The sequence below is a fragment of the Dendrobates tinctorius genome, unplaced genomic scaffold, assembly GCF_039654945.1.
Source record: "Dendrobates tinctorius isolate UK_male_01 unplaced genomic scaffold, ASM3965494v1 ptg000016l, whole genome shotgun sequence".
NCBI classification, from domain to species: Eukaryota; Metazoa; Chordata; class Amphibia; order Anura; family Dendrobatidae; genus Dendrobates; species Dendrobates tinctorius.
Window position 1 is genome coordinate 70359314 of NW_027361684.1, and position 23495 is coordinate 70382808.

At 44.1% G+C, this 23495-nt stretch overlaps 1 protein-coding gene across 1 annotated transcript in view; it reads right to left on the reverse strand.

Moving 5' to 3' along the window:
• The window catches only part of PRKX (protein kinase cAMP-dependent X-linked catalytic subunit), a 164394-nt gene that overhangs the window by 19940 nt on the left and 120959 nt on the right, over nt 1-23495 (reverse strand). Inside the window, exons 4-5 of the mRNA XM_073565959.1 lie at nt 18344-18463; nt 7726-7821 (exon numbers count right to left, since the gene is read on the reverse strand). Coding sequence (XP_073422060.1) covers nt 7726-7821; nt 18344-18463 — 216 coding nt within the window. The remainder of the gene's footprint in view (nt 1-7725; nt 7822-18343; nt 18464-23495) is intronic.

Sequence of the window (23495 nt, forward strand, 5' to 3'; positions counted from 1 at the left end):
GTATAGTGTATGAAAGAGTTAAACTGTAGGAGGGGCTGCTGTGTGGTAAGCTAGGAATGTTTCCTTAGGTAGGAAGGAGGGCGTGGGCGCCCGAATAGTCCACATGGCCTCTAGGCCCTGGACACCACAGCAGTCACGTAACATTGAAGAAGAGGAGCTTAGCCATTCGGAGTCTATAGGACAGAAGTATGGTGTCAAGCAGGATTGCAGCAGTTCATAGCTGGAGAAAGGAAGCGGTTCGGGAAAGTACAGGGTGCAGAATATTCAACATGTGGCAGATAGTTGCATGGGCCGATGCTCTCAGGACCGAGGTGAAATGGGCCAGAGAATCCCCAAGTACAGAAGTCTGAACGGTACGGCATAAGGCGCTATTACCCCGTAATGTACTGGAGGACGTGGAACTGAGTACAGGGAAAGAACAGAATGAGAACTGCATGGAACTTGCTATTGATGTTGTAACTGACAAGAATGTGCTGCCAAGTTATTCAAGTAAAGTTTCACTTGTTGCATTTGAACCGGACTGCGTCTCAATTCTTGAGAAACCAATTACAGAAAGGCTTCAGCACCACAGTGATATCCCTAATTTCGCGGTGGGAGAAGACACAGGAATGCTGGTGAAAGATTGCCGCTTTCATGTAAGAGGAGCAAATGGGCACAAATGCACCAGAGTGCTCAGCCTTGATAACAGTCCTGGACCTCCCTTACACGCCCATAACTTAAAGCCGGAGGTTGCCAGGAGAACTCTTGTAAGCAGCAGGGCTCTTCTAAGGCTAGGTTCATACTGCATTAAAGCAGCCCATTCAAAGCATAGCTTTGACGGGCTGCGTTAACGCTATAGCATAACACGATCGCGATGAAGAATCTGCGCTAGCAGTGACGGACCTTCGGACGCTGCAGACCGCACCCGAAGGTCCGTCCCAGAATGACGGCACATCGCTAGCACATGCCGATAATGGCATGCATTGGCGATGTGCCCGATAATGGGGGTTAATGGCAATGTTAACGGATTGCGTTATGCCGCAGTGTAACACAACCGTTAAACGAACTGCCTAAACGCAGTGTGACCCCAGCCTAACAACCATGGTTTTTTTGTCTAAGTAATGTCCTGATACATAAAAACTATATAATTGAGAGGGAGTGTACTTAGTTTTTCTGACGACTGTGATTGCATTGGAAATAGGTCACACCTAAACCACATCATTTTTGTTAGTTCTAAGAATGTTAAATCAATACTTGAGATACCAGGGTTTACAATTAGGGTATGTGCACACGCTGCGGTTTTGGCCCTGCAGAACTGCAGCATTTCCGCAGACATGGTACTTTACCATGTTAGCCTATGGGTTTTAAAAACCGCAGTGCTCACGCTGCGGTTTTTTACCTGCGGAAAAGCTGCGTTTTTTTTTTCCGCAGCATGTCAATTGTTTCTGCGGATTCTGCTGCGGATTGCCACCTATTCCATTGTCCAGGTGTCAAACCGCAGGCCAAACCGCAGGTCACTTTACCTGCGGTTCCGCAGGAAAAAACCCGCAGGTGAATCTGCAGTGTGTGCACATACCCTTAAGAGGAGGAATTCATCTTGGATAAGATTTTGATGAAGTTTCCATTATTTTTAGGCACCGGCAGAATTGTGCATTTTTTTATACGAAGATGGTTTGTGCTCATTGTGTCCTGCGGGCTATATAGGAAACAGTCTATGGACAATCTGTTCTGCACAGGTGTTTAGTGGTATCCTGGGCATTTTCAGGCGAATATTTATAGAAATGCTCTATTTTAATCTGTAATATCTGTGGTATAGTTTAATCCAAGGCGACACTGCAATGATCATTCACGTCTATACTACCGGCTGCTTTGCTGTAGTCTTTCAGCCAGTGCTCCCTAGTTGAGGTGACACCCTATGGCTGGTTCTCTGCGCCGCGGCCCCCAGGAGTCCTTCCAGGTAGTATGGAACAAGCTAGGTGACTTGAAGGGAGCAACCTTGTCTCTGGTGTAAGGCTATGTTCACATGTTGTGGTTTTTTTCATATGCAGGCAAAACCTGCTCTGTTGGCAGTAAAAAAAAGCTGCTTACAAAAAGCAGGTATTGCCGGGTTTTATCTTGCTTTGTTTTTCAGGTACATTTGTCTCCAGTGCATGCGCATACAGTTTAGTGCCTGTTGTCCCTGAGTGTTCTGCACCAAAAAGCAGCAAAACCGGTTTTGCACTTATTCATTGCTTTCCATCAATAAAAAAACTGTGCAAAAACGCTGAAAAAAGTGACACCTTGCAGTTTTTAAAAACGCAGCAGTTTTCCAATTCAGTCAAGAAGAAAAACCCAATGTGTGGGTGGGGTTGTATGATAAAAGTAACAGATACTCATCGCCTACACAGGTGAAGTTTCAGATATGTCGCTGCTCGGTCTTTCGTGGCTCACGTGCCAATATTATGCTATGTGTGAGCCCTACGACCAATCAGCAGCCACCTATTGGGCTATTGCGCCAACATTCTGCTTGTCAGAGGGAAATCAGAGCGCAGCAGCTCAACGGCGCTAGGACTCACATGACAATGTCAGGAAAGCCCCAGGAAACACTGTGCCATCATAGCTGGAACGGCGCAGGAGGTGAGTGTAAGTTATTTTTATTATTATTATAGGGGGGTCTCCAGGTGCACTGATGTTAGCCCAGAGGTAAAGAAGAGTGGTCACATCCAGATCTCTTAAACCTATGTAATTTATTAGGACTAGCACTGTTTTTAAGGCTCCAACTGTTAATTGTGACTTTTCTGAAGGATCTATTTATATAATTGCCTTGCAATTTTTTCATTTCCTGTTCTGTCCAGATGTCACCGAATCCCAGAATTCCAAGCGGAGGAAGTTCACCGACTGCCATATTGGGACACCCAAGTGATGTGTCTCAATATGGAAACTGCTGCTGGTACCAACCTATTGCGCGGTACCACCAGCGAAACACCGTCGCACACACACTCACACTCATACTCACACACACTAACATAGCCTCTTGCGCGGTACCACCAGCGGAACACCATCGCACTGCGCCTGCGTGAATTCCGCACAGGCACAGTGAATCATTCGGCTGTTCCCGGCAGCAGATGCGCAAAGTGTCTTCAGGCAGAGAAAGCTGGTCACATTAAGGCTATGTGCCCACGTAGCGTTTAAATCCGGACACTGAAAACCGGACTCCTTCCCAGAAATCGCGTGGTTTTTTCCCGCGCGATTTTCCCGCGATTATGTTCGCGATATTCGCGTGCGATAGTCAAGCACTTTCCAAGCGATCTGAAGCATCGCTTGGAAAGTGATTGACAGGGTGGTCACACTCGTCAGACATAGTGTTTGACAGGTGTGACCAGGTTTTTACTTTTGAGGCTGCCTATGCGGCATCAATAGTAAAAGAAAGAATGTAAAAAATAATTAAAAAATCGGGGTATGTTTACCTTCCGACGTCCCGCGCTGCCATCCCGGGCCTCAGCGTTCCCAGTAATGCCTTGCGAGACCTGTGATGACGTTGGTCTCGCGTTGCTATAGCGATCTCACGAGACCGCTAGAGTCACGTGAGACTACGTCATCACAGGACCTTGCCGCAAGGCATTACTGGGAACGCTGAGGCCCGGGATGGCAGCGCGGGACGTCGGAAGTTAAACATACCCCGATTTTTTTTTTTTTATTCCTTTTTTTACAGGGGTATGGTACCCAGGGCCTGGAGGACAGTCTCCTCTCCTCCACACCGTGGGTACCAACCGCACATGAGATGCTTAACTTCCCGCATGGTGGGCATAGCCACATGCGGGAAGTAAGCGATTCTCATGCATTCCTATGGGTGCGGAATCGTGGCAATTCTTTGGGATTTTGCACAAAAGAATGAGCATGCTGCGATTTTTTCCGCGATGCGATTCCGCCATGGAAAAAAGCGCAGCATTAGCACAGCATGTGCGGAATGCCATAGGAATGCACGGGGTGCGTTCTGTACAAGATTTTTAAACGTTTTCGCGCCGAAAATCGCAGCAAAAACGCTTAAAAATCGCATCGTGGGCACACAGCCTAAAGGGGTTTTCCCACGATCGAAAGTTCATTTTAAAAATTGTCTGTGTCTGACTGTGAACGGAGCATATCATATCTGCTGGGCAGGGGAGGAAGCAAATGACAATACTGACATAACAGCAGGGGATCACAGAGGATTCATTTTGTGAGGTAAAATATTTCACAGTCTGTTTTTAAACAATATTTTTTCCCCTCACAAAATGTATCCTCTGAGATCTGCTGTAAAGTCAGTATTGTCTTTTGCTTCCTCCCCTGCCCAGGAGCTGTGGTATGTTCTGTACACGGTCAGACACAGGGGTGAGAGAGACACAGCACAGGGGGAGACAGCTCAAACGGGACAGCACATGAAGGGAGAGCACAGCAAAGGAAGGAGAGGTCAAAGAAGAGAGCAGACGGGGGAAGTCAGCACATGGGGAGAGAGTGGATAGATGGTTGAGCACATGGGGGGAGAGATTCTCAACGCTGCAAAGCCTGCTCCCATGGTGACATTACTGCCCTCCCAATGCGATAGCATCAGGCCTCCATCTAGTTTCTTATAAAGAGCATGTGGGTGTGCAGCCATGTCCATGCAATGTAAGCCCTTTTTACACATTCCCTGTGGTTGGGGAACATGCCATAAGCTGTATATCAGAATTTGACGTGCTTCCATTATCTTCTGTCTGTACAGGGCAGAGGACAAATAGAGCTAAGTTTGATACTTACCAACAGATCGAGGGGCTAAATAATTTTTAGAAGGGTTTAGAGTGTAAAATACATAAAGGTAGTAACACCCACCCGATTTAATTCCTGTATTTTTCTACCCTCTACGACCTCTTTAACAGTGTAAATCACCATAAGCACAAATTCCTAGGGATTAATAAGTACATGTAAGTACATGTCCCACATCTTCTCTACACTAGCACGTTTAGTGTTTGTATGTCCTTAGGGAATAAAATACTTGAATCCCTCCGGTTCCCATGGGCCGGGAAGCCTCCCTGCACAGATGTAGGGATAAGTGTTCTCAGCAGGCATCATGCAGGCATACTTCCATGATTGCTTAGCCACTCTAGGAAAATGCCTGTATAATGATATGTATGTCGTATATCAACGCCAATCAGCAAAGACAAATGCTAATAGCAGGAGAGGAGATTCATCTGCACCCAAAGCACCCAGTGACCCACGATGATGAGCAGCTGAACCACGGACTCACTGAGGGGCAGGACGGACCGGGGAACACATGATGTCATTCAGTGCCCGGCGCTATAATGTTTCTCATTAATTCCTAAAAGCCTCTCATGAGACATCACTTAAATCATTAGATGGAAAAACAAAATCCAAACCAGATATTCAGCGTAAATGCTGGTATTGATTTCCAGTCTTCCAGGTCTTGATCTACAGTAATGCGCTGAACTTTTTTTTTCTGGTTCAGTAACTCTTCTGGCAATAGCATAGAAACGCTCCATGTCACGTAATAACATAATGTTTATGTGAACGGTAAAGTACAAAAAATGGCAATTCATATTTGGCAATTCATATTCGGGTCATAGGCAGGAACAGGGCAAAATACCAAAGAGCCGTGTGCACAATATCCAAGCAGAGGCACTGAAACATCAAGAGACTCAATACATTGGGCCCACATACTCCATACTCTACATCTTAAAGGGAAATAATCAAAATGACCTTCTGAGGTTTCAGGGTCGTGATTTCTAATCACCACTGATTTCCATTCTCTATAGAGAGTACTAATCTCTTCGGCACAATTCACAGATTTCTCTTTCCTGGAAAGCGGTTACATACAGTAGACGGGATGAGCAAAGACTGCACACAAATATCTCAGTAATGTCCATGAGCTCCAAAACCAGATACTATAAAGTACCGGTAAGTGTGGCAGTGGGAACATGGAGCCGTGTGTATATATTGATAGCATAGGCAATAAGCCAACCAAAGGGAGAATCCGGATCTTATAAGGAACCTGTTACCTGTTTTGGCCACTATAAGATACGGCCACCGCCTTTCAGGGCTTCTCTACAACATTCTGTAATGCTGTAGATAAGCCCCCGATCCGATCTGCAACATAAGAAAAATAACTTTTATTATATTCACCCGGGGGGCGGTCCGGTCCGATGGGTGACGCAGGTCCCAGTCCGGTGCCTTCCATCTTCTTGCGATGTCGCCCTTCTGTTGTTTCATCACACCCCGACATCGCGTTCCTGTGCAGGCGCACTTCTCTGCCCTGTTGAGAGCAGAGCAAAGTACTGCAGTGCGCAGACGCTGGGCCTCGCTGACCTTTCTCGGCGCCTGCGCACTGCAGTACTTTATTCTGCCCTCAACAGGGCAGAGAAGTACACCTGCGCAGAAGTGCGATGCCGGGGAGTGATGAAGCAAGCAGGAGGGTGGCATCACAAGAAGATGGGAGGTTCCAGACCCGGACCTGCGACACCCATCGGACCAGACCGCCCCCCCACCGGGTGAGTATAATAAAACTTAATTTTTTGCAGGTCAGATCGGGGGCTTATCTACAGCACTATAGAATGCTGTAGATAAGCCCTGAAAGGCAGGGCCGCATCTTGCAGCGGCAAAACGAGGTAACAGGTTCCCTTTAAGATCTGGATTCTCCCTTTGGTTGGCTTATTGCCTATGCTAGCAATATATACACAAGGATTACAGAATGCTGTAGATAAGCCCTGAAAACCAGTGGCCACATCTTATAGCGTCCAAAACAGCTGACAGGTTCCCTTTAAAATCATCCTCTAATAACTTGCTTAAAAGTATATTGACGCGGCTTGTAATTATTATGCTACAATTAGGAAACTAGGTAACTATGTGAAAGCCAGAAGTTAACCTTCAAAGAGCTCAAAGGGTGACTAAACATAAAAAAAAAACCTAGTGACAACAGAGAAGCTTTGACCAAAACACATGCTGAATTTGAAATAAAGGGGCAAATGTGATCAGATGATCCGCCGAGCGCATGCAGAGCGGTGTACGGACTCAAAAGAAAGTCTACTGGTCCATACACTGATCTGCTCGTATTCTGAATATCTGAGTGCCTCTGACCCTACATTTCAGTGATGGTGAAGGTCTTGGAACCTACAAATGATATAGACATTTTGATTTAATATGTCAAAAGTTTTTTTTAAAAGTTTAGCTACTCTAAGAGAAAGTTCTCATACTGATAGTAGTCCGAAACAATCCCCTTGGGTGACAATTTTATATGTAACAGGGCCTCCTAACTGTCCCACAACAGCAGATTTTAGGAAAATAAGAGATGACATATTGGTTTTAAATATCCCCAATCTTTTGTGTGTGTGTGACCAGCCTAAGCATAAAAATGGCCAAGGATATCAGGTGCCAATTGTCAGATCTAGTCAAGTCTGCAAATATCAGAAAAAGATATGAAGACAGAGTAGTTTGAAACATTAGTCTGATCAGAACAAATAGTTATCATTTTAAGCCGGTCATACGCATTAGGTAAATGGAAGTCAAACTTGGCAATTTCAGCAGGATCGGTGGTTAATCTATGGAGAGGGGCAACCTGACTGCACCACAACCCATTGCAATCCTTGCTCTAGATTTTGGGAAAAATATGGCACATTTTGATTGCAAAATGTCTCTGGAGAGCGAGAGAAAAATATGTTACACTTGTTTTCTGTACAAAAAAATCCATCCGCATCCATTGTATTAGTAAACTTAACATATTGGTCCGCTGACAAAACTTACTTCACATATAAATCTAAATGTCTTGGAAAATCTATTTTGCCAGCCAGAATTTTCTGATATATTCCAAAGGGATTGTCGTCGAAAAATGGGGGGAATCTGTGAAAACACAACAAAACAGTTTTGTAAAAATCTTATCACAAAACATCAATAATGAAAAATTACTTGAAAACAAAGAATGGAAAACCCTTTTGGTCACATGATCGGTGGTGGTGGTGCTGAGAGTCTGACCCCCACCGATGAAATTTATACTTTACTAGCTGAAGAGCCCGACACTGCCCGGGCATAGTAACTAACTGTGGTTAGTTATAGAAAATTATAATTATCCTCCATACCATAGTCCCGTGCCCATATACCCATCATACATATCCACGATCCCTTAGGCCCGTGCCCATATACCCATCATACATATCCTCCATCCCAAAGTCGAGTGCCCATATACCCATCACACATCCTCCATCCCATAGGCCCATGCCCATATACCCATCATACATATTCTCCATCCCATAGTCCCATGCCCATATACCCATCATACATATTCTCCATCCCATAGTCCCATGCCCATATACCCATCATACATATTCGCCATCCCATAGTCGAGTGCCCATATACCCATCACACATCCTTCATCTCATAGTCCCGTGCCCATATACCCATCATACATATCCTCCATCCCATAGTCGAGTGCCCATATACCCATCATACATATCCGCCATCTCATAGTCCCGTGCCCATATACCCGTCATACATATCCTCCATCCTATAGTCCAGTGCCCGTATACCCATCACACATCCTCCATCCCATAATCCCGTGCCCATATACATATCCACCATCCCATAGTGCCGTGCCCATATACCCATCATACATATCCGCCATCCCATAGTCCCGTGCCCATATACCCATCATACATATCCACGATCCCTTAGGCCCGTGCCCATATACCCATCACACATCCTCCATCCCATAGGCCCATGCCCATATACCCATCATACATATTCTCCATTCCATAGTCCCATGCCCATATACCCATCATACATATTCTCCATCCCATAGTCCCATGCCCATATACCCATCATACATATTCGCCATCCCATAGTCGAGTGCCCATATACCCATCACACATCCTTCATCTCATAGTCCCGTGCCCATATACCCATCATACATATCCTCCATCCCATAGTCGAGTGCCCATATACCCATCATACATATCCGCCATCTCATAGTCCCGTGCCCATATACCCGTCATACATATCCTCCATCCTATAGTCCAGTGCCCGTATACCCATCACACATCCTCCATCCCATAATCCCGTGCCCATATACATATCCACCATCCCATAGTCCCGTGCCCATATACCCGTAAAACATATCCTCTATTCCATAGTCCAGTGCCCATATACCCATCACACATCTTCCATCCCATAGTCCCGTACCCATATACATATCCGCCATCCCATAGTCCCGTGCCCATATACCCGTCATACATATCCTCCATCCCATAGTCCAGTGCCCATATACCCATCACACATCCTCCATCCCATAGTCCCGTTCCCATATACCCATCATACATATCCTCCATCCCATAGTCCCGTGCCCATATACATATCCTCCATCCCATAGTGCCGTTCCCATATACCCATCATACATATCCTCCATCCCATAGTCCGGTGCCCATATACTCATCACACATCCTCCATCTCATAGTCAACCATTATGACATCATAATGAGCGGCGGCGGGGCTTGCAACCTTTGATGACATCAGCGTCGCCATGGCAACCAGTGTGACATCATAATGAGGGGCAGGGCTTGACGCGCACACACTTTTTCCCCCAGTATGTAGATAGGGGCAAAATTGTTTGGTGAATTGGAACGCGCGGGGTTAAAATTTCGCCTCACAACATAGCTTAGGACGCTCTCGGGGTCCAGACGTGTGACTGTGCCAAATTTTGTGGCTGTAGCTGCGACGGTGCGAATGCCTATCCCGGACATACAAACAAACATACACACACACACATACATACACACATACACACTTTGAGCTTTATATATTAGATTTTATGGACATTTCACCAATTTTGCCAATATTGCTGAACAACAGTAGGCTACGACAGAAATGAATGGACCCTTAAAGGGGATATTTAGGTTTTTCACAAAAGTCACTAATAACTCTATGTGACTGTAGACTTGTGAATCCTCGCGTTTCCGGACAACCCCATTAAAAGTCCTACAAATGTGAAGACCATAATGAACAAAATAAACAAGGTTTCACATGCAAAATATATAATCATCAGTGCCATATACAGTCAGAAGAGGGCCCCTGTACAAGAACAGTATAAGCCCTATGCAGTCCAAAAGCTCATCATAATGTACAATTTCACCTGCTTTGGAAATGGGCACCCTTACCTCTTTGGCCTCTGTGCGACTGCACCACTGGTATACCACCCCTGCATTACACCTATCTATATACACACACAGATGTAGCCAAGTTTACCTTAAAAACAACCTGTCACCAGGTTTGACCACTATAACATGCGGCCACTGCCTTTTGGGGCTTATCTACAGCAGGGTTCCCCAACTCCAGTCCTCAAGGCCCACCAACAGATCATGTTTTCAGGATTTCCTTAGTATTGCACAGGTGATAATTGCATCACCTGTGCAATACAAAAGAAATCCTGAAAACATGATCTGTTGGTGGGCCTTGAGGACTGGAGTTGGGGAACCCTGATCTACAGCATTCTATAATCTGTAGATAAGCCCTTGATTCAACCTGAAAGATGAGAAAAATAAGTTTTATTATACTCACCCGGGGCGGCGGTCCGGTCGGATTGGTGCTGCAGGTCCAGGTCCGGTGCCTCCCACCTTCTTGCGATGGTGCCCTCCTGTTGCTTCATGGCTCCCCGGCATTGCGCACCTGCGCAGGCGTACTTATCTGCCCTGTTGAGGGCAGAGAAAAATACTGCAGTGCGCAGGCGCTGGGCCTCTCTGATCTTTACCTGCACCTGCGCACTGCAGTACTTTGGTCTGCCCTCAACAGGGCAGATAAGTAAGCCTGCGCAGTAGCGCGATGCTGGGGAGCCATGGAGCAACAGGAGGGCGGCCTCGCAAGTAGATGGGAGGCGCCAGACCCAGACCCGCGACACCCATTGGACCGGACAGCCCCCCGGGTGAGTATAATAAAACTTATTTTTCTTCTCTTGTAGGTCGGATCGAGGGCTTATCTACAGCATTATAGAATGCTACAGATATGCCCTGAAAGGCGGTAGCCGTATCTTATATCGGCCAAAACTGCTGACAGGTTCCCTTTAACACAGCTGGGATATTATGGTGTAAAAAAGTGTCATCTCACACACCTCAGTTGACTTGGAACTGTAGGAGTGGTGGAGATGATGTTCTACTTTCTGACACCCCAAGTGGTTAAAGGGAATCTGTCACCCCATTTTAGTCCCATCAGCTGCGGCCACCGCCATCAGAGGCTTATCTATAGCATTCTGTAATGCTGTAGATAAGCCCCCGATGAAACCTGAAAGATAAGAAAAACAAGTTAGATTATACTCACCCTGGTGTCCGGTCCAATCCGGCGTCTCCTATCTTCATACGATGCCGTCCCTCTTCCTTACTTCTGCCGCGGCTCCTGCGCAGGCGTACTTTATCTGCCCTGTTGAGAGCAGAGTAAAGTACTGCAGTGTGCAGGCGCTGGACCTCTCTGACCTTTCCCGGTGCCTGTGCACTGCAGTACTTTACTCTGCACTCAACAGGGCAGATAAAGTGCGCCTGTACAGGAGCCGCGGCAGAAGTAAGAAGGAGGACATCATCTCTAGAAGATGGGAGGCGCCGGACTGGACTGCGACACCCACCGCCCCCCGGTGAGTAGAATATGACTTGTTTTTCTTATCTTTCAGGTTTCATCGGGGGCTTATCTACAGCATTACAGAATGCTGTAGATAAGCCCCTGATGGCGGTACCGGCAGCTGATAGGGCTAAAAATAGGTGACAGATTCCCTTTAAATGTATTCTGATAGTAATTTAAATTATCTGAAAGCAACACACACTGGGGTGCAGTATAGCCTAGACTGTAACGACCGGCCCAGATTGGGGTGGGGGAACTAAGAGATAGTGTCAAGTTTAGGAAGTGTCCAGTGGAGTTCAAGAAAGTGTGGTGAAGTGATAGCAGTGATCATAGACTCGGGGCAGTGGATTGCCATGGAACCCTTCCGTGCCAATCTGTTAGCCTGAGGACCTCAAAATGGACGTGGTGGCATTTGGGAGCACTAAGCCTGCGGAGCTGCAGGGAAAGATGGACTCAAACTCTCAGAGGATGGAGGCAAGGGAGTCCAGGTGCACTGCTTGTGGTGGAGAAAAAATCCTAGTGCTGGAGGAGTTAGCAAGAGGAATGCTCTACCCATGCCAAGAACTAGGGCTGAAGTTATATCCGGTACCTGTGGGAGAGACTGTGACCTGTTGTGCACTATCCTACATGCTTCATTGTAATGACCATAAACTGCCAAGTAAAAGTTTGACTGTTTTAATGTCCTCAGTGTCCCCTGGATTGTGTGATGCAAAGGTTCTGGAAGAGTAGAGCCTGGAGCCAGTGGAGGACTACTGGCCACAAGTAAGTGTGATGCACCCCACACACAGCAGCACACGGCTACTTGGACGCAATTTTTTTGTAGGGAGCAGAAACAGCAGCTCGCCAATGACTATCTCGCTTAGGCTGGTTTCACACTAGCGTTTTTTAGCGCAGTGCATCGTGCGTGTCCATTCGCATGCGTCATGCTCCCCTATGTTTAACATGGGGGTGCATGGTCTAGCGTTTGCACGTGTTTGTATGCGTTTTCGTGCGCATGCGTTTTTGTAGTGTGCGCCTAGGCGCGCCGGACGCAACCTGTTGCATTTTTGGTCAGTCCAACCTGTGTCAAAAAAAATGCATGCGCACGGAATGTGCAAAAAAAAAATCACATTACAGTGTATGGGAACTTTGTGCTAGGCAGAAGCAGACGGCTGAAGCTTCCTAGTGCCAAAGTAGTCAGCAAAACTCCGAAACATATTCTTAAAGACTCTGCTCACTAATATAACTATAACATAATAACTATCATTACAATAACTTTGTAGCTGAAAGAAGTCCACACACCCAGCACACACAAATCTCTGCTTCACTTTGCTAGGAAGGAAAAACTAAAAATGTAAAAGAACATGTAACCTAGCGAGGAGATGAGCCCGTACTACACTTAAATACAAGCTGACGTCAGACTTGGGAATATGTATGAGTGCAGCTTTAACATTTTGCCTTTTCTCAAAATCAAGACATCTGTTCTTTAAATTGCTGTTTTCCAGTGTTTAACAAGCATTATAAGAAATCATGTATCCTGTCAGTCCAATCACTGATTGTGGCTGTGCTCCATATACATGGAAGCACGCAGTGACCGGAAGAAACTACCACCCCGGCTGTAATACATTAGTGTGATCGGAAGGCAATGTGCATCTAATGATACAATATTTTACCTAAAAGCTTAACGTTACCTGCCAACCGGGCTCAAAGCCACATATAAAGAGGTGGCCCACTACAACGTATGTTGTGCACATCCATTTAACCATTTTAAATAAGTCTTTTTGCCAATACCTTATGTTGACATACTTGCCTCCGAACGGCGCTATAGCTGCTCGCTCAGTCCTGATCACGTCAACCCTGGTTGCAGCTGCCACTGACACCCGGTGATGTCTTGTCAACTTTTGGACTCTGGAAGTCAGGGTGGATTTGATTTAAATCTAACTGATTTAAATCACGATTTAAATCACTAGTCAGTAAGGCTTGATTTAAATCAGTGATTTAAATCAAAGTTTCTACCTAAACTAGTTCTTGCTACTTTAACATGCAAGTAGATGAAGATTTTTAGAATCACTTTTTATATTACTTTTTTCTCCCCAGTTTAATGGGTTAATCATTCATATTTGGACACCACTGTTCTGTTGTACTTAGGAAGGAGAAAAATAATCCTGACCTTAATAACAATTTAAATAGATTTATTCAACTGAAACAATAACAACATAAGTTATTTGCTTAAACAAACATCCATGTTTGTTAACTAATTTGGCTAAACAAAATATATATATATTTTAAGAAACTTAGACTGTCAGCTCAGCCGACACATGAAAAACTTAAATACTACTGTCCCTGCTGTCCTCTGTAGCTCACTTGTCGTCATCTTCATCATCATCTTCTTCTTTGTTCCTATTCATAATCTGGAAAAGAAAAACAAGCTTTCCTGCTTTATTGGGTCCCAACCGATTTCTCAATTTAGAATGAATGAGTCCAAAGGAAGAGAATATTCTTTCAACGCCTGCAGAAGAAGCTACTGCTGTTAAAAGTGAAATCATTACTTGAACAGTCTCTAAATCCAAGCGCTTAAGTGACTTCCACCAGTTTACTGGTGTGACCTTCCTTAAAATATCTTCAGCAAACATATATTTCTTGAATGGTTCCCCCTTAGCTCTGAAGTTTATTATAGTTGGCATTAAAGATGGATGATTGCTGGATACCCATGTCATAGCTAACTCCTCTTCCTCAGCACTTAGGTTTTGACCCTGATATTGGATATTGACAATATTTGCCAAAAAATGAGCTGGAGTCAGTGCTTGTCCCATTCGTTTGTTTACTGCTTGTAATTTAATTCTGTCCATGTGTAGTTCTGTTTTTAAGTGTTCACTCAGTTCCTTCCAAATTTCAACAGCATCCGCAATAAAACAGCTATTTTTCTGTATTTTGTTTAAAGTTTGAGAGATGGGTTTCAGGAAGCTCAGCATATGTTCAACATTTCTCTTAAGCCCAATGTTGAGGATTTTGGCCGTGACAGTGCCATCTATTTTATCTCGATTTTCTTCACAAAGTGTCATCAGAATAGGCCAGTTTTTGATATACTGCTCAAAACAGTCCACCACAGAGTTCCATCTAACATCTTGTGGGAGCGTTAGCTTGGTTCCACCCATCCTTTTCAGAGCTGCTGCAGCAAAATGATTATTACGGAAGTATTTAGCAATTTCAACAACATTAGCCTTTATTTCTGGAACACTTAAGTCTTTGGCTAAAAGGTGCAGCAAATGAGCACTGCAACCATATGTTATTAGCAGCTTTGTATTCCCTCCCTGCTCTTCTAAATCTCTTCTCATCTTGGATACGTTTGCAGCATTGTCAGTGACCAAACTGCGTACTAGACATTTGAATTTTTGTTCACATGTCGTTATAGCTTTTACTGCCACTTCTTGTAAGTATTCTGCTGTGTGTGCATTTCCTGACGTATCAGTTGTTTGTGCAAGGAAGACTTTACCTTCTTCTGTTGTTATACAAGCACATACAATAGGATCATTGTGGACATTACTCCACCCATCAATACTTAGGTTAACAATTTTACCCTCCAGAGCTGTTGCACATTGCTCCATTTCTCTGTCATACACTTGATCCAGCAGTTTCCCTGCAACATCAGCTCTGCTGGGTGGACTGTATCCTGGTCTCAGTGACTGAACCATATTAATGAAATGTGGGTTCTCAGTCAGACGGAAAGAGTTCGTTGCATAAATAAACTGGGCAATTTTTTCATCAATCAACTCTTTTTCTAATCTGCTAGTTCTTATCACAAACCTATCTATGGTGGTTCCAGGAGGTAAAGGTTTTTTCTTCCTTTTGGGTGATGGTGATATGTGGCTGTGGGTGTCTGATGATGATGCTGCTGCTGCTGCTAATGAAGCACTATCCTGGATGGATAACTCTGAAACTGTAGAACAGAATGATGGTGATCTTGGAGGTGGATAGTTTCCAGAATCCATGAATTCCCCTAAACAAAAAAAGTCAATGCTGTTATTTTATTGTTTATACAATTTCTGCTTATTGTACACAACACATCACTGCCCCTGCCCCAAAAGGAATATTTGTTTTTCTTCATAACTGTACCAAATGACAGTAACATGCAGTAATAATAAGAAATATAATTTTTCTCACACATGACAGTTCAGTCTTTAGAAATAGGATTCAATAAAAATGTTTACCAACCTGAAGATCCTGTCTGTTCAGAAGTGTTTCTTTGGTCATCTTCATCACCGCACTTCTCATGATGTTGCCTCATTCGCGCCACCAGGCCTTGCATCTCTTTGTTGCATCGTTTGCATTTTGCACGCATGCCTGCCTTACCGATAGGCGAAGGAGCTTCATTAAAATATTCCCAAACTGGGTCTCTTTTACGGCCTGCTGCCATTATAAGGAAAGAATGTAATAAACCTCAGATCGTACACACAAACAGATACAGACTTGTCTGTCTGTGGCTATGCTGCAGTATTGTGCTCAAAGTTTCACTTTCATTTTCTTGTCTGCTTGCCCTTCCTCCTCCTCACACTTAGATTCACATTCTTCTTGTGTTGTGCAGATCTATTCCACTCCAAACAATCAGAAACATATTGTCTAACTTCTTGGACTTGGCACTGAAGGGGTTGATTCTGTATTCATAGGTTTGTAGAACAATAGGATTAAGGTCTTTTTCTCAACTCTGTTCATGTTGTAACATTTTTGCCATGAAGAAGAGGCTGGGACCTCTGCGGAGTCAAATTCAGTTTTGAGAACTGCGTAAGTAAAGCGAGCGTCTGTGATAATATAGGAGAGAAACTGCCCACTAATCCTACAGAAACCTCTGGAAGAGCATGGCATTGTGAATGTTACACATATACAGCCTTTATTCTACTGAGTTAAACAACTCAGCTTTATCTCATGATGGAAGAACCTTTGGATGGTAAAATAATTTCCTCAAAAAGCAGTTTATTGAAAAAAATCCGATTTAAATAAAAAAAATCCGATTTGTTTGATTTTTTTTTAAAAAAAATTGATTTTTATCCACCCTGCTGGAAGTTGACCTTGCACCACCGATGCGGGATCCAGTCTCACACACTCCCTGATTGACCAGGCTGTGGGCAGTGTTTCACCGCACGTCACAGCACAGTATCCAGCACACGCTATATTCCTTCTCTCCTCCTCTATTATTCCCTCTCTCCTCCCCTATTATTCCCTCTCCTAATATTCCCTCTATCCTCTCCCATTATTCCCTCTCCTCCCCTATTATTCCGTCTCTCCTCCTATTATTCCCTCTCCTAATATTACCTCTCTCCTCTAATATTCTGTCTCTCCTCTCCTAATATTCCCTCTCTCCTCTCCTATTATTCCCTCTCTATAACTCCATCTCTCCTCCCCTATTAGTCCCTCTCCTAATATTCCCTCTCTCCTCTCCTATTATTCCCTCTCTCCTCCCCTATTATTCCCTCTCTCTTCTCCTATTATTCCCTCTCCTAATATTCCCTCTCTCCTCTCCTATTATTCCCTCTCCTAATATTCCCTCTATCCTCTCCTATTATTCCCTCTCCTCCCCTATTATTCCCTCTCTCTTCCCCTATTATTCCCTCTCTCTTCTCCTATTATTCCCTCTCCTAATATTCCCTCTTATCCTCTCCTATTATTCCCTAATTATTCTCCTCCCCTATTATTCCCTCTCTCCTCTCCTATTATTCCCTCTCTCTCCTCCCCCATTATTCCCTCTCTCTCCTCCCCCATTATTCCCTCTCTCTCCTCCCCCATTATTCCCTCTCTCTCCTCCCCCATTATTCCCTCTCTCTCCTCCCCCATTATTCCCTCTCTCTCCTCCCCCATTATTCCCTCTCTCTCCTCCCCCATTATTCCCTCTCTCTCCTCCCCCATTATTCCCTCTCTCTCCTCCCCCATTATTCCCTCTCTCTCCTCCCCCATTATTCCCTCTCTCCTCCCCCATTATTCCCTCTCTCCTCCCCCATTATTCCCTCTCTCTTCTCCTATTATTCCCTCTCTCTTCTCCTATTATTCCCCCTCTCCTCTCCTATTATTCCCTCTCCTATTATTCCCTCTCCTAATATTCCCTCTCTCCTCTCCTATTATTCCCTCTCTCCTCCCCTATTATTCCCTCTCTCTTCTCCTATTATTCCCTCCCTTATTATTCCCTCTCTCCTCTCCTATTATTCCCTCTCCTAATATTCCCTCTCTATAATTCCATCTCTCCTCCCCTATTATTCCCTTTCCTCTCCTAATATTCCCTCTCCTCTCCTATTATTCCCTCTCTCCTCCCCTATTATTCCCTCTCCTAATATTCCCTCTCTATAATTCCATCTCTCCTCCCCTATTATTCCCTCTTTCCTCTCCTAATATTCTCTCTCTCCTCTCCTCTTGTTCCCACTCTCCTCTCCTATTATGCTTTGCTTATACCGCCATTAATTCTGCAGCGCTTTCTATACATTATAATCACTGTCCCCCGATGGGGCTCACATTCTAGATTCCCTATCAGTATGCCTTTGGAGTGTGGGAAGAAACCGGAGGAAACCCACACAAACACAGAGAGAACATACAAACTCCTTGCAGATGTTGTCCTTGGTGGAACTTGAACCAAGGACCCCAGTGTTGCACAGCAACAGTGCTAACCACTGAGCCAGCATGCTGATCTGACACTAGTGGTCTAAAAATCTGCACAGAGGACAGATTAAAAGGAATTTGACTACAGCATTTCTTTATAAGGTTATAACTGTATGGCAAAAGCTACAAATATATTAGAAATAATCACTCTTACCCAGACAGCATTTCAAAAATTAAGATGCCCAGTGCCCACCAGTCCACCGCTCTCCCGTGCCCTTTGCTCTGAATGACTTCTGGTGCCAGGTATTCAGGGGTGCCGCACAGTGTCCATGTCCTAAATGGAAGAAAAATGAAGAATGACATTTTGCACTGTAAACCCTTATGTTTTACAAACCACTGACAACATGACCGTACACTGAACACGTGGCTGAAGAAAAGTGGTCACAAGGCTGGACAAGGTGGTTTACCCCAGCAAATGGGTATTAGGAGGGGGACCAGGAGTGATCAACTGAACGTCTAAGGGGCAGCATTCTGAAAGGGGACATCCTATCAGAAACCAAATGTCCACCTAAGCTATGGAAGGTCAGCAGCTACCCAATGTCAATGGCAGATGTTTCAACGTCTATAAAACTGAAGTTTAAGGTGTTGTCACATCTTCTTTGTCCCAGTTTCCTGGTTGTCAGGGAAGTGTGCTCCTGATTGACAGACTGGACCAGCAGCGGTCTACAAGGGGCCCGAGCTCAGCACTCTCCGATGCTGCTAGTAGAAGCAGTTTTGCCCATGCAGCAAAGGTGCAAGATTGCTGGATCTGGCCATCTTCAGAGTGGAGGCTTGCAAACTCTTTACACAAGAGCTTGTAAAAGCTGCACTCCTTACATAGGAGACCGACCACCTCTGATACATTGCAGCAGTTGCTGGTTACCTAGGCAACGAGCGGTAAACTATAGAATTAAATATTTAGAAGCACTTCCCCATTTTCCCCATTTAAGAAGAGTCAACCCCTTTAAATACAGATATGTTTTAAATATTTAGTTCACATGGAAATACTAAGTATCAGAAAGAGAAACGTGTAAAAAGACACAGCACAGAAACTGTATGCCGGAATGTCAGGATGTTGGCAGAGATAATACAGTACCAGGTACATACATGCTGTTTTAGAATAGTCAGCGAGTGGATTCTATGTGCGGCGCTCACTGTAAATAACTAAATAGATCGATATGCGACACAATGACACTTATACACTCAGGCTCGGACTGGCCCATAGGGTAACAGGGGAATCTCCGGTGGGCCCATGTGCAAATCTATTCCCCCAACCTTAATGTATGGGCAGTATTGGTGGTCATAATTCACTTTATTCTCTCTGTACAGAAAAAAGCAGCATCGCATTCATTAACCAAACTACCCAGTTTATTATATAGAGATATGGGTAAATATGTGAACCAGGGTCATGTAATATTTGTATACAGGTGAAAAGTGGGCCCCCAAAGTCAATGTTACTGATGGGCTCTTGGCACCCCAGTCCGACACTGTATACACTGGAGCCAGATGTTCACAGTTTTCTGTGTATGATGTGAAAAAGGCAAACATACAGAATGGCCCGACGTATGGATGTGACTATAAGCCACGTTATCAGAAACCCTGCATACAGAAAAGAGTGCAGGTGTTGGTCACCCCGTCATAGCAGAAATAGGAGCCCCTCTAGGTGATTCTATAGAAGCCTATGGATTAGTGGGGTCTATTAGTCAGAGGAATTAAATAAGATTACATGTTTTTTGTAATACGGTAACTGAAATATAGTTTTATCGCCAAAAACTGGCACTCCTCTCCTTTTTACATGGTCTATGCCTTTAAATTTATACAAAAAATAAACATAAATTCAGTATACAAAATGTTATTTTTATGGCTGACTACAAAGACAAAATGCAGATAATCCACTAATTGTAGTACACCTCTTTGACCACTAGATGGGGGTAGAAGATAATATTGTAATGTGGATTACAGAAACCAAGGATCTGACACCATTTCACAATACCAAATTCGTACCTTATTAATAAAAATACCCCTTAGACCTGATGAGACTGATGTGCTCACTTAAAAAAATTCCACGTTCGGAACGGCTGTATAATCCTTTCTGCAAGTTTTTGGTCTGAATGAACATTTTAGGCGTTTGAGAATTCACTTTTCAAAACACGTTACCACTATATTTAGATTAGTTCCCAAATAAGAAGAATGAGGTTCTACCAGGCGCTGCCAGCTTGAATTAATAGGATGTGTACAGCTCGCTCGATTCTTTCTAACGCTGGCTTAGCTACAGTGTTTTACCACTATTAATACTTTATATTTTATTGGATTCTTTTGTTTTACTTTTTTAACTAATAAATTAGCTAACCTGAGAAAGAATCGAGCTCTGCTCATCCTATTAATAATAGATGACAGTGCTTGATAGAGCCTCACACTTTTGGCGGGACGCATCAGCTATAACTACAGTTCAGGAACCTGGGAGGCCGGACGCGGAGCCGGCAGCAGCCAATAAGAATGCATGTGTGCACAGGTCACATGGTGAGCACAGACTTAAACGTCTGCTCCCTTCCCTCCCTTGTAATCTAATGCCATTTCCCTAAGGAGCGCCCCATGGTTTCGCCCCTCTTGTAGTATTAGGTCAGCCTCTTTGGGCAGATTGCTGATTTGATCTTAATATTTCTCATTTTGTACATTTCTTCCATCCTGTAACATACACTAGTGATGTATCAATAATAGTTATTGCATTGGACTTTGCCACAAGTGTTTCTTTCCACAACATGAATTTTCAATTGATGAGGATCTGGGTCTTGACATCCGCACTGATCAGTTGTTTGAAGTGACAAAGCTGGAAGACCAAGTACAGCTGCTCGACCGTCCGACTGCCACCAATCGGATATTTTTGAAGATTTGCCCTAGATAGTGTGTAAGTGTGGAGCAATGGGTGGTAAGCTCCACCAGAGTTTTGGAAGGACACGTCATATAATTTTTAGGCCTCATTTCCTGGTACATATATGGCGGCATCTCATTAAAATGAATTTTATACAAAAAGAATAATTTCATATTTTTAAGCTATATTGTTATTATTTTCTCTTCATTTTTAAAGAATTCCTTTTCCTTCCCGTTTGGGGGGAGTCTGGACATGTTCTGTCATAGATTTCACAATAAATCTGCATTAAAAGGCTTTTCTGAGCACAAACCCCCCCCTAAAGATTGGGTTGTCCCTGTAAGGAGACTTCAAATTCCTGTTAGCTTTATTTTCTTAGCTAGCCTTCAGTTGTTCTTGTGGTTTGTAATTATTTCCAGTCTCAACTCCCTGCTAGCTCTCCCACTGTGCCTCTTGACTAGTGTATCCTCGCCCATCCCCTGTAGACTGCGAGCCCTTGCGGGCAGGGTCCTCTCTCCTTCTGTACTTGTGTGTCTCTTGTATTGCTCCTGTTTATTGTACTTGTCTATTCGCCCCTTTTCACATGTAAAGCACCATGGAATAAATGGCACTATAAAAAAAAAAATGTATAATAATAAAAATGTATAATAATTTTCCAAGAGGCATTGCTTCTGTGCCAGAGCTGCATCTGTCCCGCAGCTCACTCATAGGCACCTCCTGTGCCTGCCTACAAAGCACCATGCTGAGACTCCTGTGCAGTCTCATGAGGGTTAAATCACTGCCTTTAGTTCCTCACTCCTAGAACTTCTTTATGTGTATATCCCGAGACTCTGATGCAGTCTATAAGGTTATATGTGCTGACACTGGCACAAAATCAAGGCAGTGCACAGCAGGAGAGCAAGGAGTCAGAAAATGTAGTCTGGCACTCTGGAATACCCTGCACCAGGCCATCAGGCCAAAGTCACAAATTGATAGGATTACTTACTCCCTGATGTGCTTGCACTGCTTCTATGGGTTCTGCTATCTAACCTACTGGGTGAGGATCACTGGCCACCGCATGCATGACATGCTGCTCTGAGAACTGCTGACTGCATCCCACCCCATGCATGAGGACTGTGCTGGACTCATAGGCTTTGAAGGAAATCTCTGTACTCTGTGCTTTGAAGGATTGTAGCAGGAAGTTAAGAAGCTGGGTGGACAACATCATCAAGGAGCTGGGTAGACCACATCATTAAGGAGCTGGGTGGATCACATCATTAAGGAGCTGGGTGGATCACATCATTAAGGATTTGGGTGGATCACATCATGTGACTGCTCAGAAACAGGGCAGAATCATAACGGCAAGTAAATTATGACGTTTCTTTGTTTCACTTAGGCTTTACAATGCCTTAATATAAAGCTTGTACCCGTAAAACCACTTTAAGTCAGTGGCGGCAAACATCCAAATGAGTTACACAGTTTTACAGAGGATTCCGCCATATGTATTTGCAAAAGATAAGAGGTTGTCCACTACTTTAGCACTTATGGTCATCAATGTCTGATCTGTCAGGGTCTGACACCCGGCACCCCAGCAGGTCAGGTGTTATCGGTGTCCACCGGCCAGAAGTACTCACTTGGGGAGCTGGCCTCCTATTGATGATAGGTCATCAATGATAAAGTAGTGGCCAGCCTCTTTAAAGGGGGTATCTGGGACTTTATAAAAGTCAGGGATCATACCCCTCAGATTATTAGCTAGCTACACACGATCATCAAAACTTCACAATTCCTTCTAATCAGCAGCCAAGACCCCCATTAGGCTATGTTCACACCGAATCTTTTTAAAGGCGGATTTGGAAGTCTGTGCCAAAAATCTCCAAAAAAAGAACTCTGATAATGGTCCCAAGAGTGGACATACAGTATTCATTTCTTTGTAAAAACAACTACTTCTTCTTCTTGTGTTCAGACTTTTGAACGTCTTTTAACAACTTCAAGTTTCCAAAAATACCAAGAGGTTAAAAGATGAGATCATATGTCCATTCTTCTGGCATTTTCCTTTTGAAGACGTTCCTGAAGGACACCCAGGCATCATTTTAAGGGTTTTGCCAAGTTTTTTGCTTGAAACCTAGCTGTTTCTTCATTGTTGAATGAAGTGAAAAAATGGAAGGACACTGAAACTACACAAGAGGTCACAAACACTCTGGGAAAAAAAAATGCAGATGACCAAGATCTTTTTTAAAAAAAAAAAAAAAGAAAAACCTCAGGAAATTATCAAAATATACTAAGAAAAAAATCCACGGCATCTCAGTTTCCACTTAAAAACCTCGTAGTTTTAACCCACTTGAGTAAATTGTCCTGTGACAACAGCCTACATTGCTCGATGACTCCAACACACCAAGCACAGCTTACACACGGAGACACTTTCTTCTTGACAATTTTAGTCTTGCCACAAAAACCTGGTGGCCCTGGAGATCATCTTCCATTA